General features: G+C 34.5%; 1 protein-coding gene across 1 annotated transcript; it reads right to left on the reverse strand.

Moving 5' to 3' along the window:
* Nucleotides 1-3477: 3477 nt before the first annotated feature.
* LOC110098666 lies at nt 3478-11843 on the reverse strand. Its single transcript, XM_020825564.2, has 4 exons — nt 11578-11843; nt 11409-11491; nt 3677-3732; nt 3478-3577 (listed from the first exon to the last, which is right to left on the reverse strand). Exons 1-4 carry the CDS (start codon nt 11747-11749, stop codon nt 3499-3501), a joined length of 390 nt encoding a protein of 129 aa, XP_020681223.1. The 5' UTR covers nt 11750-11843; the 3' UTR covers nt 3478-3498.
* Between the last annotated feature and the right edge of the window lie 3858 nt (nt 11844-15701).

Consider the following 15701-nt stretch of genomic DNA (forward strand, 5'->3'; position numbering starts at 1 on the left):
ATTCAGTGATGATGATTTGGCTCTAAAATAATATATACAGAGAGATAATATTTAAGTTTCTTGCAGGCCTCAACATAAACTTTGATTAAATTCACATCCAAAACTTGGGCAAGGGGATCATGCCCTCTCTTAGGGAAGTATTTTCCCTCGTACAAGTTTCTGAAGGAAGAACCATAATATAGAAACACCTAATTCATAAGGATTAACTAATGGCAACCATAAAAACTAAAAGGTAGATGAGTGATTGTTAATGATCATTCAAAAAATTAAGGATAACAATTCCACCAAAAAGACCACTTATAGTAAAACTAATAGAAGAAGGGGCGGAGTGCAGAACAGAAAACTTATGAAAATTGCATGGAATACTTCAAGTCCTTGATGGATATAAAGAAAGCCAATCTAAAAGAACATGCGTAGTTCACAAAGATTGTATGATTCAACCATGGAGAAATTGACAAGTTAAGGAACCTTCTCAATTCTCCAAAAAAGCCATCCAAGTTATGCTTTCTAGTTCAAAAAGGGTAAGATTCTAATCTTCATATTTTTAATGTCTAAAATAGTTCCTATACCTGGGGCAGAGAAAAATGGGCTTGCTCAAAATGAAAAAAAGAGAGATCCATGGATGTTCAAGGCGGATGAGAAGACTTTGCTACAATCAAATTCACTCAATCAAAAGACTAAGAGGTAGATAATTGAACGAAAAGAAAATAGTAAAGAGCAAAAAATTAACTGGACAATTTTAGAATGATTCGATCATCTCAACCTACGTCCGCTATAGCAAGGCATTGGCTAGAGCTTTTCTTACTATCACTTTTGTGTTACATGAGTGATGTATTATAAGAAAGAGAGAGATAAGAGATGATAGAAGAGAGACATGGAACAGCCGAGAAGAAGGGAAGTGATGCTAGAGGCCTTCCAAGTTGAATGTTCTCAAGAAGCTCTAGCATGCTCTGTGTCCAGCCAACCCTTGACCAAACCAACCCCTTGATCATGGTTTGCCCATGGATTTTTATAGAAACAATTATGTCATTAATGCAGGTTAGTGTAGCAGTGGCATTGGTCTTAGTGCTGTAATCAAAATCTAGAAGCTATGAAAATCCCAACTAGTGGTTCTCACTTGCAATTTTGCTCCTATTCTCTATCCCAAATATCTTCCATTTATCTTTTCTTAACTTCATTTTTTGTTCATAGTTGAAATCATTCTCATCGTACCCTCTCTTCTCCATCATAGACATTGGAGTTGATCCCTATTATCGTCGATCATTGTTGTTCGCTTGAGCCATTGCATTGGGTGATCCTTTGTTAAGTCACCATCAAATCCCTTTGTCGTCTTCTTACCATTTAATCAAATGTAGTAGCTAGGTATTTTTTTAGGTTGATTGAAATTTATTAAAGTCAAATAAGCGAGTAAATCTTTTAATTTAGTTATCATTATGGGCTTAATTACACGTTAAGTTAATTCTGGGTTGATTTTTTCCGCCTAAAATTAGTTTAATTTGAGTTTCTTGCATAGTGGTTTAACCTAAGATAATTAGTGCTAAAATCATGAATTTGGATTGAATTTAGTTTCCTAATTTCTACATATTTTTTTGCTTAATTAGCTAACTATTATAGTTTAAAACATATATGCATATGCGTGGATTTTTAAAGTTCCTGTTTTGGGTTTTCGAATTAGTTCAATGTGTTAGAGAAGCATTATATCAAATATTAATGTTTAAGACGAGTGATTTTTATTTGTTAAAGGATAAATGTAACAGTTAATTTTGTTTGCCTAAAAATAGTCTAATTTGAGTTTCTTACATAGTTATTTAACCTAAGATAATTAGTGCTAAAATCATGGATTTGGATTGAACTTAGTTTCCCTATTTCTATATATTTTGGCTTAAGTAGCTGACTATTAAAGTTTAAAACATACATGGGTATGGGTGGATATTTAAAGTTCCTGTTTTGAGTTTTCGAGTTAGTTCAAATATTACTATTTAAGATAGGTGATTTTTATTTGTTAAAGGATAAATGTACCAGTCTTATTAGAGTCATTTTTTCCTTGAAATCTTTTTTATGTTTCAATTATGTTAAATAAAAATTTGACTTTGGTTTATTTATATGTAGTTATTCTCTCATTCATATTGTTAATGGTTATATGATGCACATTTCTCATCTCTTAGATGATTGCCACATAAATCAAATACCCAAGAAAAGAATCATGTGATAATCTAATAATGCCTTTGTTGTTATGCGAGTAAATCTTGCTCATGTTGACATAGACTATCGTAATTATTGTGTCTTGTTCATGGCAAAAATATTTATATATATTATGTTGGTTTCTTGATTAAATGATCATTAATTGTACCATCTTGATTGATATCCTACTTGATAACCTAGTACATGGACTTGATATGCAAAGTGAGAACTCTTTTGATATGGATTAATAGATCCCCAAATGTTAGTAATGACCTTCAGTTTATTCAAAGTATTATAAGAGACTAACAGGTATTACATCGAATGAATGATGGGACTTTCTAGAGCCGTTTCTATATATAAATAATTATAGTGTAAATGCTCGTGATTACTTTAGCACTTAATTGCATTGATTGTCATTTTTAACATATTATGGACTCCAAAACATAATTAATTGTCATTGTTTAATAGTTATTTCTAGTAGTCCTTGCTAAATAAAATTGATCTAATTTAGTTAGTAATCATAACAATTGTGATATACTATGCCTTAAACAACGTGACATTTAATTGTTTATTATATTGCATGTCACATTCCTTGTGGTTGATCACTTAATCAATTGAAGTTATCTAGAGTTTGACTTGTAAACTCATCCAATGAAATTATTGCAAATTCTCTTTTGGGTCGGAGATTAGCTATTTATATAGGAGTTATTTTATTTTAGATAATTGTGTTAGATTTTATGTAGTTTCTCAGTTGTAGTTTGTTTCCTTTCTTTTCATTGGTGAGGTGTTTCAGTTTCCTATGATTTAATGTTTCTATTGCTTTAATTAAAAATTACATTGCAAATCTCTACTGATCGTTGAGTTGTCTATATAAATTTCTTTCTTTATGACAAAATAACTTCACTTAGCCTGAAATTTTGTAGTTTATCTAATAAGTTAAGATTAAGTTCATTATATCTCATGTTATTGAGGTATACCATTTTTTTAGACGCAATAAGTGAATGAAAGAGAACCTTAGATCAAGATGTGCTAATGATTACAAAAAAATTATACTATTTTGCCATATGGAAATCAATGGACCCTTTCCAGCCTTTTTCTTAGAGCGATATTATTATTAAAAAAATGCTTGAGAGACAATAGGTAGAACCACACGTTTTTTCCAACCAAGGTATCTATTATTAATCGTGTTAACTTGTGGTTTATTCAAATGCATAATTAAATGTACAAATAAAGATCTAAAGCTAGCAAATAAAATTAAAGAATTCATAAACACCATGCACCTGACTTACCATTATAACGTGTCCTCGATGATGGAAGTCAGAGGTCCTTGGCTTTCTTCTCAACATCTTCTAGTTGCTTAATTTGCTTGTGATACTTGCAAATATGATGCATGCACCTGTAATATCACAGTAGAAAAGGAGAATCAATTAGCATATAATCCATTAAATTCATCCAGAGATAAAAAGAAGCTTTACACGTGGGAATAAAACTGTACCAATAAAGGAAACATACTGAAACACATAAAATGACATTCCTTTGAGCTTTATAAACCTGCAAAGCAGGCATTAGCATTGTTACTACAACTATACAATAAAAGAAAATATTTTATGCTACAAACTCTCAAATACTAACAAGCAGCGGATACAACAACTGGATATTAATTTGTTTATTATTGCACTATCAGCCAGTTTTACTAGCCTTGAGTTCAGACAAAAAAGCGGGAGAACACAAAGAAAAGAGTAAAAAATGCAATATGACTAGTGTAACTGAAATTGAAAATAACCTTTAGCAAAAGCAAGCAAACGGATCCAATCAAAACAAATGGAAATAAATGTTTTTTAAGAGATATCAGCAAGAACCAACAGTCCATTAAGTTATTAAACACGTGAAAATTCAGTACAAGGTGCTAAAATGAAGCAGCACTTTCTGTAACGTAGATACAAAGCAGGCAATATACAACTCTGCATTACAACATCACTGCCACTATATGATTCGAGAAAACGCGTACCATGCTCAGCCAAACTTTTTTGTTTTGGTGGGAATGAATCATTGTTTGAAGAGAACACCAACACATAAATGTCAAAGTGAATTCATCTCAAAGAATTGGTAACCATTTCTTTAAAGCTTTGATTGACTGAGGAAAACTCAATTCTGACTGCTCTTGAAACCTCACCTAACTTTGTGCGTGTGGGTGTGCAGTTGGGTGAGTTGGATTGGGCAGTGCCAATCAAATTCTTGATTCTGAACCACTTCACCAGCTACACTACAAAAAAAATATTGGTTTTGTAGCTCAAACCTGCACTGCTCAATTTTATCTAACAATCCATCATCTTGTGATGCTTCTCACAACTTCCTCCTTTTGCTTTCTTTCAAAGTTCTATCTTCAACTTAAGTTCAATTTTGCAAAAGGCATCCATTTATTTAAGCTACTTCAAAATCTTTTGGAATATTCATTATTCATGTATTTGCGCGTAATGGATAAGTTTGGCTTGCCAGCGTAAAAATTGTCGAATAATCTTGACATGAATCATTTATGGTGAAAAAGGATTCAAGTAGCAGACCCCACATAGTGGGACAAAGGCTTGATGTTGTTGTTGTGTTGGATAAGTTTGGTTTGCCTAAACCGAACTTCTCAAAGTTTCATTGAATTCTTCCCAGCGAGATATTTCTCACTCTGCATTTTGCTACTTCAAATATTACAACTCAAATTTAAGCATTCAAGCGGTTTAGATATAATTTATGCAGGTCTATGTGGTTTTAATATTATAGCTCACTTCTGGTACTTGAAGTAAAACATGTAAATTGCTAGCCAATAATATAATTATCTACAAAATCTTGAGTTTTTACTATTTATTAAGGGGAAAACCACATCCAAGATTTAAGTTGAATCTGAATTCCATAAGCAACAAAAAAAAAACAAAACAGGGGAAAACATATTGACACGCTTAATACGCATCCGAGTAACATCTGAGGTGTTTCACTTTGTTTCTGTTACATCAATCCCCCTGAATATGCAAGATTAAAAGCCATAAGACAGATAAGCAGTCAATGGGATACAACACACTAAATAGCTTTCCATGTATAATTACTGAGAATAGACTAACATGACTGAATTTAAATGGTAAACAAGATAGACATACTTGATAAGAACAAAGCAGGCCTAGGTTCATCAAGATATATGGAACCAGTCCAGCTCATTTGTCATATTTTGCCGATCTAGAATAATATACACATGGTCAAACAGGAACAAGGCCCCACATGCATGCATATATGTATGCATTAAGGATGAGCTAAGCCATTCCCATTAAGATCTTCTGAGAATTGATAGTTATCCCAGAACATAGACCGCTCACAAAATCCAATCGATAAGTGATAAAAACTAATTGAAGTTTCATTTTTTTAAAATTGTATGGGAAAATAACCATATACATACAAATACACCGATGGTAGAACAAAACATATATAAATGAAAAATTCTGTAAGAATGTGAATTAGTTTCCAATTTCTGGATGAAAAATATTACTTCAGTTCTTGTTATTAATCTTTTAATATACTTGCGAATTTGAGCACTCAAGTCTAAATCAAGTCAGTTATTTTCATCTCCATCACTTGAAATAAGAAGAGATTAAAACCAATTGAATTAAATAATTTTTTTAATTGAATTAAATAATTGTTTGATCATCAATCAAGCAGAATTCCAATACCTTTAATTAATGACTCAAATAATAATTCAACGTTTTACAGGGGCTAACGTTAAAATTCATATTTGAAGAATGCTATGTGCATTCCTAACTTTTTTCTAGCAACACACTGATAGGAAGTAGATGCAACTTCAGTCAAAATCAGCAAACAACAATAAGAAATTAGAAAGAAGAGCACACTGCGGCACTTTTTATTGCAAGATATATGAAAGAAAATAGCAAGATACTGAAGTGCACCGAAGTTTTGGTAAACATATATATGAATTCATCTAGATTGGAAACTTAGGGAGTAATAATCTTCTTGAAATCATTGTGTCTTGAACAAAGCAACAATCAATTTTAATGTGTTTTGTACTTCTATGAAACACATGATAAGTAGTTATATACATGACAACACAACAATCACAGTCTAAAACTATGAGTTGAGCAGTTGGCAAATCAGCATATTCTCGCACATGGAGTGTTCAAAACTCTATTTCGCCTAAGCACATTTTTGTTTGGTTCTTACTCTTCCACATGCCCAAATTGCCTCCTATAAATATAAAGTACTCAAATGTGGTTTTTTAATAATCATTGAAACCAGTATAGTCAACATCACAGAAATTTTTCACATTAAGATGTCCGCTCTTTGTATATATAAGTCATTTTTCTGATGACTTCTTGACACGTGGAATACCTTCTCAATGTTCCTGCTGAAGAGTTTGCAAGCGTTGAATCACAACCTTTACACTAAAGGAAATATATGCTTTACTGATAATAAGATCAACTTTCCAACCAACCAACCACAAATAACAATGGATAGATTCAAACATTTCCTCCTTATTTGTAATCTTCTATGTGCAGATGATTTTCTCAATAAATTCGCTACCTACCATACAAGTACCTTCAAGGAGGTCAATGGCACACTCTCATTAGGAACTCCTTCCCTAAAAGGAAATTTTATTCCATATATATATATATATATATATCACTCCCAATAAGAAAGATTGATGGGGACATCAGTTGGAAAGTCTACCGTCAACGTGGCCGTAGATCTACGGCCACAATTTATCCGATGTACTTTTGATTTTATTATTGTTGTTTTCTTATTGATGTATTTTTATTTCAGCATTTTCCCTTTTTACCCTTGCTTGAGGGATTGAGTCATGTAGCCCCTTGAGGGTATTTGAGTCATTTTGCTTTAAGTCATTGTAAGAGGCTATTTAAAGCTTTTATCTTGTATTTTTGAGGTTAATGAATGATATTATGGAATTTTCCTGCATTTGTCTTCTTGAAGCTTATGTGAGAGCATCAGAGAGAGTTTGAGAGCTTGGTGGAGCCTAAGAGGCCACCCGTCGTACCCAACAGTCACCACCGGTGGCTCTTGGTTTTCCTCCATTCTTCTTCCCTTCTCTTCCACGTCAGTCACCGGCCTTCCCCACCACCAACCACCACCCCATAACCCCTCCTACCAAAGCTCACCTTAACCCTAACCACCAACCCAATCTTTCTTCTCCATTCGCTCTTCCACCCACTCCACCCAAGCCCAACCACTGTCGGCCCCCTTGTTTGTCTCCATGAATGAGGAGTCAATGCCCCCTTAATGCTTACCTAAAGAGTTCAAACAATTTGGGAAATTATTTTTCATCATTTGAAATTCAAAATTTGAATTTCAAATAGTTTCCTAAATTGGAAAGCAATTTTAGGAAAGTATTGAATCTCCTTCATGATATAATTCAAATTTAATTTGGGTGGAATTTTTCTCCTCCAAAATTAAAGAGACCAATTAGGAAGGGAATTTAAATTGCTCCGCAAAACCCTCTCTCCCTCCCTCTACATGCCGTCGGCCTTCCCCTTGCTTGGGCCCCCTCCATCAAAGCTCAATTAAGGTCATTGATTGTAATTAATTTGAAATCCAAATTCAAATTAATTCCCTCCACTTTTACTCAAAATCTGAATTTATTTTCAGATTTTGAACTTATGTTTTCCTTCTTCTTTAACTTAAGATCTCCAAACCCTAGCCCTTCTCCTCCTCCCTACACCGTCGTCCTCCCTCCTCACCTCCACCTCCCTCCAACTTCTTCTCTCTTGCGTCTCTCCTCACATGATTATGATGCTTGACCGATCCGGAGTTTGATTCCGGCTTTGCATACGACAGCCAAGGCATCGTGGATCTTCTCAAATTGTCGTTCGTCGACGTGAGCCCATGCATTGACGGATCCATAGAAAGTCCGTCGATCACGTGATATTCGATTTGACCAAGCCTTTGGAGGATCAACTATTGGAAGGTACGTGGTGAATCAAGACGTTTCTCCGAGAAGGTGATCTTCTTCCTTGACTCATGTACTTTCAAATTCTACTTACTTCATAGAGAGATTGTTCAAGCAAGAGATTGTGTCTACTTCTCGCCATCCACTAGTAATCGTAGGATTGTTACTTCTTTGCTTTTGGTTCTCATTGTTATGCCAAAGTTATGTTGGAAACTACTCCGCATGCAATGCTTTGATTTCCCTAAATGTTTTGATTTCGCTTAGTCTCTTACGTAGGTTAGCCTAAACGGAAGTGACCACTAATTAATTTTATTTTGTTGTTTTAGTTGCTAATAACGAAAATCCAAAATTGCTCTTTAACTACTTTGTGCAAGTTTCTTATTTCGCATATAGTCCTGCATCAAAGATGTCATACATTAGACTATCGAGATGAAAATAAGATGAATTATGCTTGATGAAGATGGAACGATATGTTGCTACCAAAGGCCAACCTCAACAAAAACTTTACAATATTTATCAAGCAAAACACATGAACTTTGCTTAAATCCATATGAATAATAGGAAAGTGAATGAAGGCAATAGGTAAGATGGAGGTTTCCTAATTTAGTTTTGGATAATAGGAAAGTATTTGAATTCAAATAATTGAACTTTCCTAATTAACTATGGCTTATTTTAGGAAAGTGAATGAAGGCAATAGGGAGATTTGAATTTCAGATTTTGAGGAACAAAGGTGGCCGGCGGCTATGACGTGGGGAGGGGAAGGGCGGTGGAGATGTAGGCCGGTGGCTAGGTGGGAGTAGTGGCCGGCGGTTTGGGCCGGCCAGGGAAGCCGGTCGGATGGGGTTGGGGTTCGGTTCCGAAAATCACAAGGGTGGTGGGGAGGGTAGGCCGACAGGTGGAGGGGGTGGAGGAGGAGGTTGGGTGTAGATGAAAGGAAGGAACTTGCTAAACCACAAACCTCGGAATCCTCCAGAGGTTGACGAGTATTACTCTCACCCTCACCTAGGATTTCTCCCCTCAAGAACTCACAAAGAGATCAAGCAAGAAAACTGGAATTTTCATTCATCATAATCATCCTTTTACAATAAAAGAGGCCACTATCTATAGGCCTAGAAGAAATAAGCAACAATGACTCAAATACCCCTTGGGCTACAACTCAAACAAGCTCAAAAGAAGGAGTACAAACGTAAATGGCATATAAATAAACTATAATACATAAATGCATCAATAATAAAGACTATGAATCGTAGCCATCGATCTATGATTCCTACGCTCAGGGGTGTCAATATTTGGTGGAGTGAAGTGAAGTCGAACAGCAACGTCGTCCGTGCCTCCGTGGAGTGAAGTCGAACAGCAACGTCACCGAAGGAGTGAAGTCGAACAACAACGTCGTCGAACTCTCGTTGTTGCTTTCGATTTAACTTCCGATTCCAACTGTGAGCTCCCCTCGTTGCTCCGTTCTAACTTTCCGATTCCAACTGGAAGAGTGGAAGGGAACGTCGTCGAAGCAAGAAGCAAACTCGAACAGCAATGAAGGACCGGCGACTCCTTCACAATGAGTGACTGTGAGCTCCCCTCGTTGCTTCCAATCAAAATGTTGTAACGTCCGATCCGACCGAAAGGAGCGAAGCAGCGAACAACGCGAACAGGCGGAATAGCAAAGTCGAACATCAACTTGGCGGGTTGGGTTCGGGTTGACCCGAACCCGAAGCGGGACGGGTTCGGGTTCGGGTCCAGGAAACTGACCCGTTTGCAAAAACTGGTCGGGTTCGGGTTGGGTCAAACAATACCGGGTCAGTTCTGGGTTTGACCCGAACCCGACCCGTGACCCGAAATTGACACCCCTACCTACGCTTATAGACTCGTCGATATCGTTTGTCGATGTTTGTGTGTCTGTCTGTCGATGTTTGCCTGTGTGTGTGTTCATCATGATATGACGGGCAAAGAAAAACACACCTACTTAAGTGGCTTAACATAAACTCACAAATCAATTGCTCTTTTTTCACCTAACTAGTATTAGAAAATTAAGAGTGCAAAATCTAGACAGATGTCATATTGTAACTACATAAACTAATAGTACAAAACATAAGAGGTTGTTAAATTTAAATAGCACTGAGATTATATCAATAATCCTCCATAAAAAATAAAAAAATGCATCCTATGTGAAAAAGTTAATCTTACATAACTAAGCTGGGTTAGCAGCCTAATCCCATTGTTATCTTACCCCTAGCTAAATGTAACTGTGACTAAGAGATAAATCTGAATTAAACCATGATTCATAATTCATATGAAGCAAACCACTTGCCCATGAAATTCTAGTCAAGCAATATCAGTAAAGCGATGGTGCCTACAAAAAAAATCATTCCATGATCGGTATAATTTAAAGAGCAACTAATTCATGATTATAGAGAGAATTACTTCTTAAAAAGAAAAATCAACAATCAATCAGTAAAAGGATTGGTACCCAAATAATAATGAAACCATCAATGGTGTACGTTCATGTATATTGCCTAATGTCCCTAATGAGAACATTTATCAAACAATATTAGCAATGATTACTGTTCAACATTGATGAATGCATGATTATTGCAAGTCGCAAGACATTGTGCAAGTATACTATTGGAGCATTTGGCACAACATTTACAAAACATTACGGACTGTTGACGCACATTTATTTGGCTAAAACATTCTTGTTAATTCTTAGAAATTTTTTGCAATAATAAGTTTTTTACAACCAAATATGCTAGAGTGTTATAACCATAAGAACAGTGATATTTCACTTTCTATATTTGAAAAAGCTTATAATACCATAATTGTTTTCAAAAACTTTATTTTCTCCCTAAAAGTTCCGCAACTAATTTTACCACTTCAACCATCCCAAACGAACCCTATGCTAATCCATGATTCTGCATAAGGTTAGTGCCATCCTAATTAATTGAAGATTATACAGATCATTAGCACCTGGCGGGCAAATTGAAGTATTTAACCAAATAATTACTCAGTTTACGGTAACTCACACACCAAAATAAAAGAAGGTTGATTTTAACCTATCTTCCTATCACAAAAGTCTCAATCCTTCTTAATCCACCTTGCTTGATAAAGTTAACACCATAAACTACTTCAAGCCAACTTTATTACTCCAACTCAAATCAAACAAAAGACCTAAAGCAATAACAAAACATTCCACTTAGACACTAACAGCAACCCCAATTCCAAGTAAGTTGCTCTACTCAATCCATAAAAAGAAAACAATAAAAGGCAGACCGAGAGTGCTTACGGATCTTTCATAGTGGACTCTTTCCTCTTCGGTGCACACCTCAGACGAACACTTTAACCGGTGCTCATTCTTCCAGTAAAGATCTACACATCAATCATCAACCAATTAAGGAAAAGAGAGACAGAAGAAGGCCAAATGAGTAAAGGGAGGAAAGAACAGTATACAAAACCTAAGAGGTTGAAGACGGCGAAGGGAATAAGGCTGGCGAAGGGCTGCAGTAGCTTGGAAATTAGGGCAACGATCCGGGACCTGATCGTCTTGGGCCATGGCAGGGTTAGAAGTACAGCGATGGCCGCCTCCGCCGCCACCACGTATTCAAGTATTAACCACTGGAGCGCCATTAAGCTCTCTCGCGCGCTCGCTCTCTTTTCTGTGCTGTTCTGGGTCTGTCACCAATGTTCTTCGATTTCGACGAATCCAAAGCAGAAGCGCCCGACACATAAGTAGTTATTTATTTATTTATTTATTATTTATAGACATTTAGGCCAAACTCATAATGGTTACTTAAATCTCTCAACTAATATGGAATAATTATTACGTACTCCGATCAGAAAAGGAGGAACGACCGGTCGGAGGTCAAATCGCGCCAAAAAATGAGAAATACCGAGCTATACCAAACAATAACGAGGAATACCATCACGTGAAGACCCAATACCGAGTTATACCGAGCTATACCGAGTTGTACCGAGTTTTTTCTTGAAAAAACTCGGTACAACTCGGTATAGCTTGGTATAACTCGGTATTGATCTTCACAGAGCGATATTCCTCGTTATTATCAAATAATACATAGCAATATCGAGCAAATACCGAGTTTTTTTGCGTGATTTTGCCTCCGACCGAACGTTCCTCTACGTCCTTACACCGGGCCTAATAAAAGTTCACCAAAATGCCTCTGTTTTTGAAAAAATATTAGTTTTTTTTTTTTTTGACAGTTTTTTAGTATTAAAAAAATTAAATTAAATTTTTTTATTACAAAATTGCATTAAAAATAATAAAAAAGCTGTCCAACAAATTTTATTTAAGATAATTTTCTTTCTGCTTTCTAAAACTGTTGTATAGTATAAAAATTCTACTTAAAGAAATTTGTTTACTAAAAATTTATTTTATAAAGCATTATAAAAGACGTCCCAAATGAAGTCAAAATCTAAGACATTTGATTAAAGTTTTATTGATAATTTATCAAGAGTTAATTTTGATCCGAAAATATTAATTAAATTTTATAAATACAAAATTTGGATCATCCAAATTCAATTTCAACAAATTCGTATTCAAACTGAATGATTTCATGAGACAAATCAATGACACAAAAATGATTAGATATTACTCCAAATGAGCCCAAATAAAATAATTGAAATGTGGACATAAACTTTGGAACATTAATTAAATGAATTTAATTTTTTTCATGTTTATAATCAAACAAATGTTTCGATAATAAAAATCCAACAAGCTTTTTTTCATATTGGTGATGAAAATAATATTTTCCTTTAAATGATCTGTGCGATTGAAAATCCTCTTATGAAAATTTTGGGCTCAAAATGTACTGATATTTTCAATTTGTCAAAAAAAAAAAAAAATCCCATTAAATCTATCATGGAGAATAGCTAGCGGTGGCTCACTCTTCTTGTCACTTATGTTCATATTTGTTGTTCTTCAATTTCTAACATATTATTATTAATAACATCATTGATAAGATTCTATGGGGCTTGGATTCCCAATTGTCCGCTAAAATTGCAATCAAGATCATATTTTCATCAGGGGCCAAATATGTGTTGGCATTAGGGGCGTAAACGAGTCGAGTTTTGGCACTATCGAACTTGGCTCGTTAGTCGGAAAGCGAGCTCGAGTACATCACACTATTAACGAGCTCGAGCCGGCTCGCGAGCTACTTGATTATGATTAGATTTAACATTTTTCTCATTTTCCCGTATAATTTTTCATTTTAACGCCTTGTCCTTTTGTATTTCAAAAAATATAAACACTAGGATTTTTTTTGGCATGAACCTGCAACAACTCTTTTTGGGGAAAGTAATTAATAGATTTGTATTCATACTTTTTTAAAATTTCTCTCCTATATTAATGAAGATGAGGTATAGGTTGTACTATCATATAGGAACTCCTGTCATATAGGCCCAAATAGGTATATTTTTATTGAATAGCCATCCTTTTTTTAAAACTATAGGCCGAAACTCCTCTTAGCATATTTTTTTTTTTAATAAAAATACGTTCGCTAATTAATTTAATTAATTAAATAATTTTGAGCCGGCTCACGAGCCAAGCCTAAGCTCAGCTCACGAGCTCGTTAACGAGTTGAGTTCGAGTTGGCTCGGCTCACTTACACCCCTAGTTGGCATCTGTTGATGTGGTTCAAGGGCTCTTCTCCAAAAATTTGCTAATAGCCTAATAGTGCTAGTTGGAATATTCTAAAGGGTTAAACATGACAAACATTTTTTTGTTAAGGGCTTGCATGTTCAAGTTGACTGCAAATTCTATAACTTTGATTAAGAAGCCCACAAATATATTTTCTTAGGGTACCCTCAATCCTTTGGGTTGTTGAGGAACTTACTCCATTGTGACTCGTTCTTTTAGATGGAATATGCCTTAAAATTGTTAGGTTGATTCTCTATTTCTCTTAGTGGTGATGCTCATTCACTTGTTTATTTGTTATGTGTTAGTGTACATTATTTGGAAAATATCTTTATTATCAATAATAGAGGCAAGCCATAGAAGATGCAAAGCATGATATATTCATTATCAATGGTGGACTTGGCTGCATCAATGTTATTGACAAAAGTTTTGATTTCAGTTGAATTACAAGAGATCAATCAGCGGACGGTAAACATCGCTCTATAATGACCTGAATATTATCAAATGACTCAAGATGCAACATACAAGAAAAAATAGAGGTAGTTAACATAGAGTGGAGGGAGGCGACGAGATTTTGATCTATGAGCATTCATGTAGCACAAAGAAGATTGAGAAAGATCTAACAACAAATTCTACAATTATTTTGACATGATAAGTAGTGAAGCCATAAAAAACACACAATGTTTTTCATTGCTTATTATAGCAATTTCAAAAGAAAACTTTGCGCTTTAAAAGAATAAAGTAAATAAAAAAGAAAATATATATCTCTAAAATTTAGGCTTCGTTTGGAACAATTTTCTTACTGTTTTTAAAAGTAATTTTGTAATACAAAATTTGTTGAATTAAAAATTATTGTACTAAAAAAAACTTTAAAAAGCAATATCGAGGAAATTTATTTACTTTTTTTCTGGGAAAAAACAAATTAATATTAAAAGCATGATTTCGGCTGTTTTTACTGGACTACGAAAGGCCCATAATGTTTGTCAAAACTGATTAACAGAAGCCCATAAGAAACGTTTTCAGCCCATCAAGGCGAAAAAAATCAAAAAGGCTGTTCAATATGTAATTTGAGTTTAGCTTGATTAATAAATAATTTTATTTATTTCACGCTCATATTTCATTTATAAGTTTAAATAAGAACATCAATAAAAAGCCTTTATCCCACTTTGTGGGGTCAGCTACACAATTTCTTTTTATACAATGTGTCACATTAAAAGTTAAATTCTCATTTAAATGTAATACTATCATTGTTAGGTTCTAACTCCTAGATGAGAAAAATTGGAAAATTATTAGGTGTGGAGTGCGCCGTCCGCACAAGTATTGGGTACCTAGCGGTACCCAATGGTACACAGCGGTACTAAGTGGTACCTAGCTAGGTTCTCAATGCTTGTGCGGACGGTTCTCCCTGTCCGCACTCCGCACCTAATAATCTCTCGAAAATTTGAGGGTTTCATTTGATGGTCGACAGTCAGTGTAAAACTTATCGAATAATCACGATATGCAAAATGATATACACATGCGAGTAAATATTTTAAAAATCACCTAAAAATATGGCCAAGTGCAATTTTTTATTTTCCTTATTAAAAAAATGTTATTTTCATTTCTTTCCTCCCAAGTCATTCAAACCATATAGATCACAATAAAAATGTGTTATAAAAGCTTAATTGAAGCTATGAGACTCATTTTAATTTGATTACTTGGCCATTTCAAGCTCTGATATGACTCAATTAATATTGATTTTAAACCAAAATTAAATTAAATTAAAACTGTAAGTTTTTACCTGAAAAGTTTGAGTATATGACACAGTACTTAATAACTTCTCCTCAAATGAAACTTATGAGTGGATTTCAAATCAATGTGGCTAACGTTATAATAATAATAATAATAATAATAAATTTTATTTTTTCTTGAATTTAAAATTAGTTTTAC

Source organism: Dendrobium catenatum, unplaced genomic scaffold (assembly GCF_001605985.2).
Source record: "Dendrobium catenatum unplaced genomic scaffold, ASM160598v2 fragScaff_scaffold_338, whole genome shotgun sequence".
Lineage (NCBI taxonomy): Eukaryota > Viridiplantae > Streptophyta > Magnoliopsida > Asparagales > Orchidaceae > Dendrobium > Dendrobium catenatum.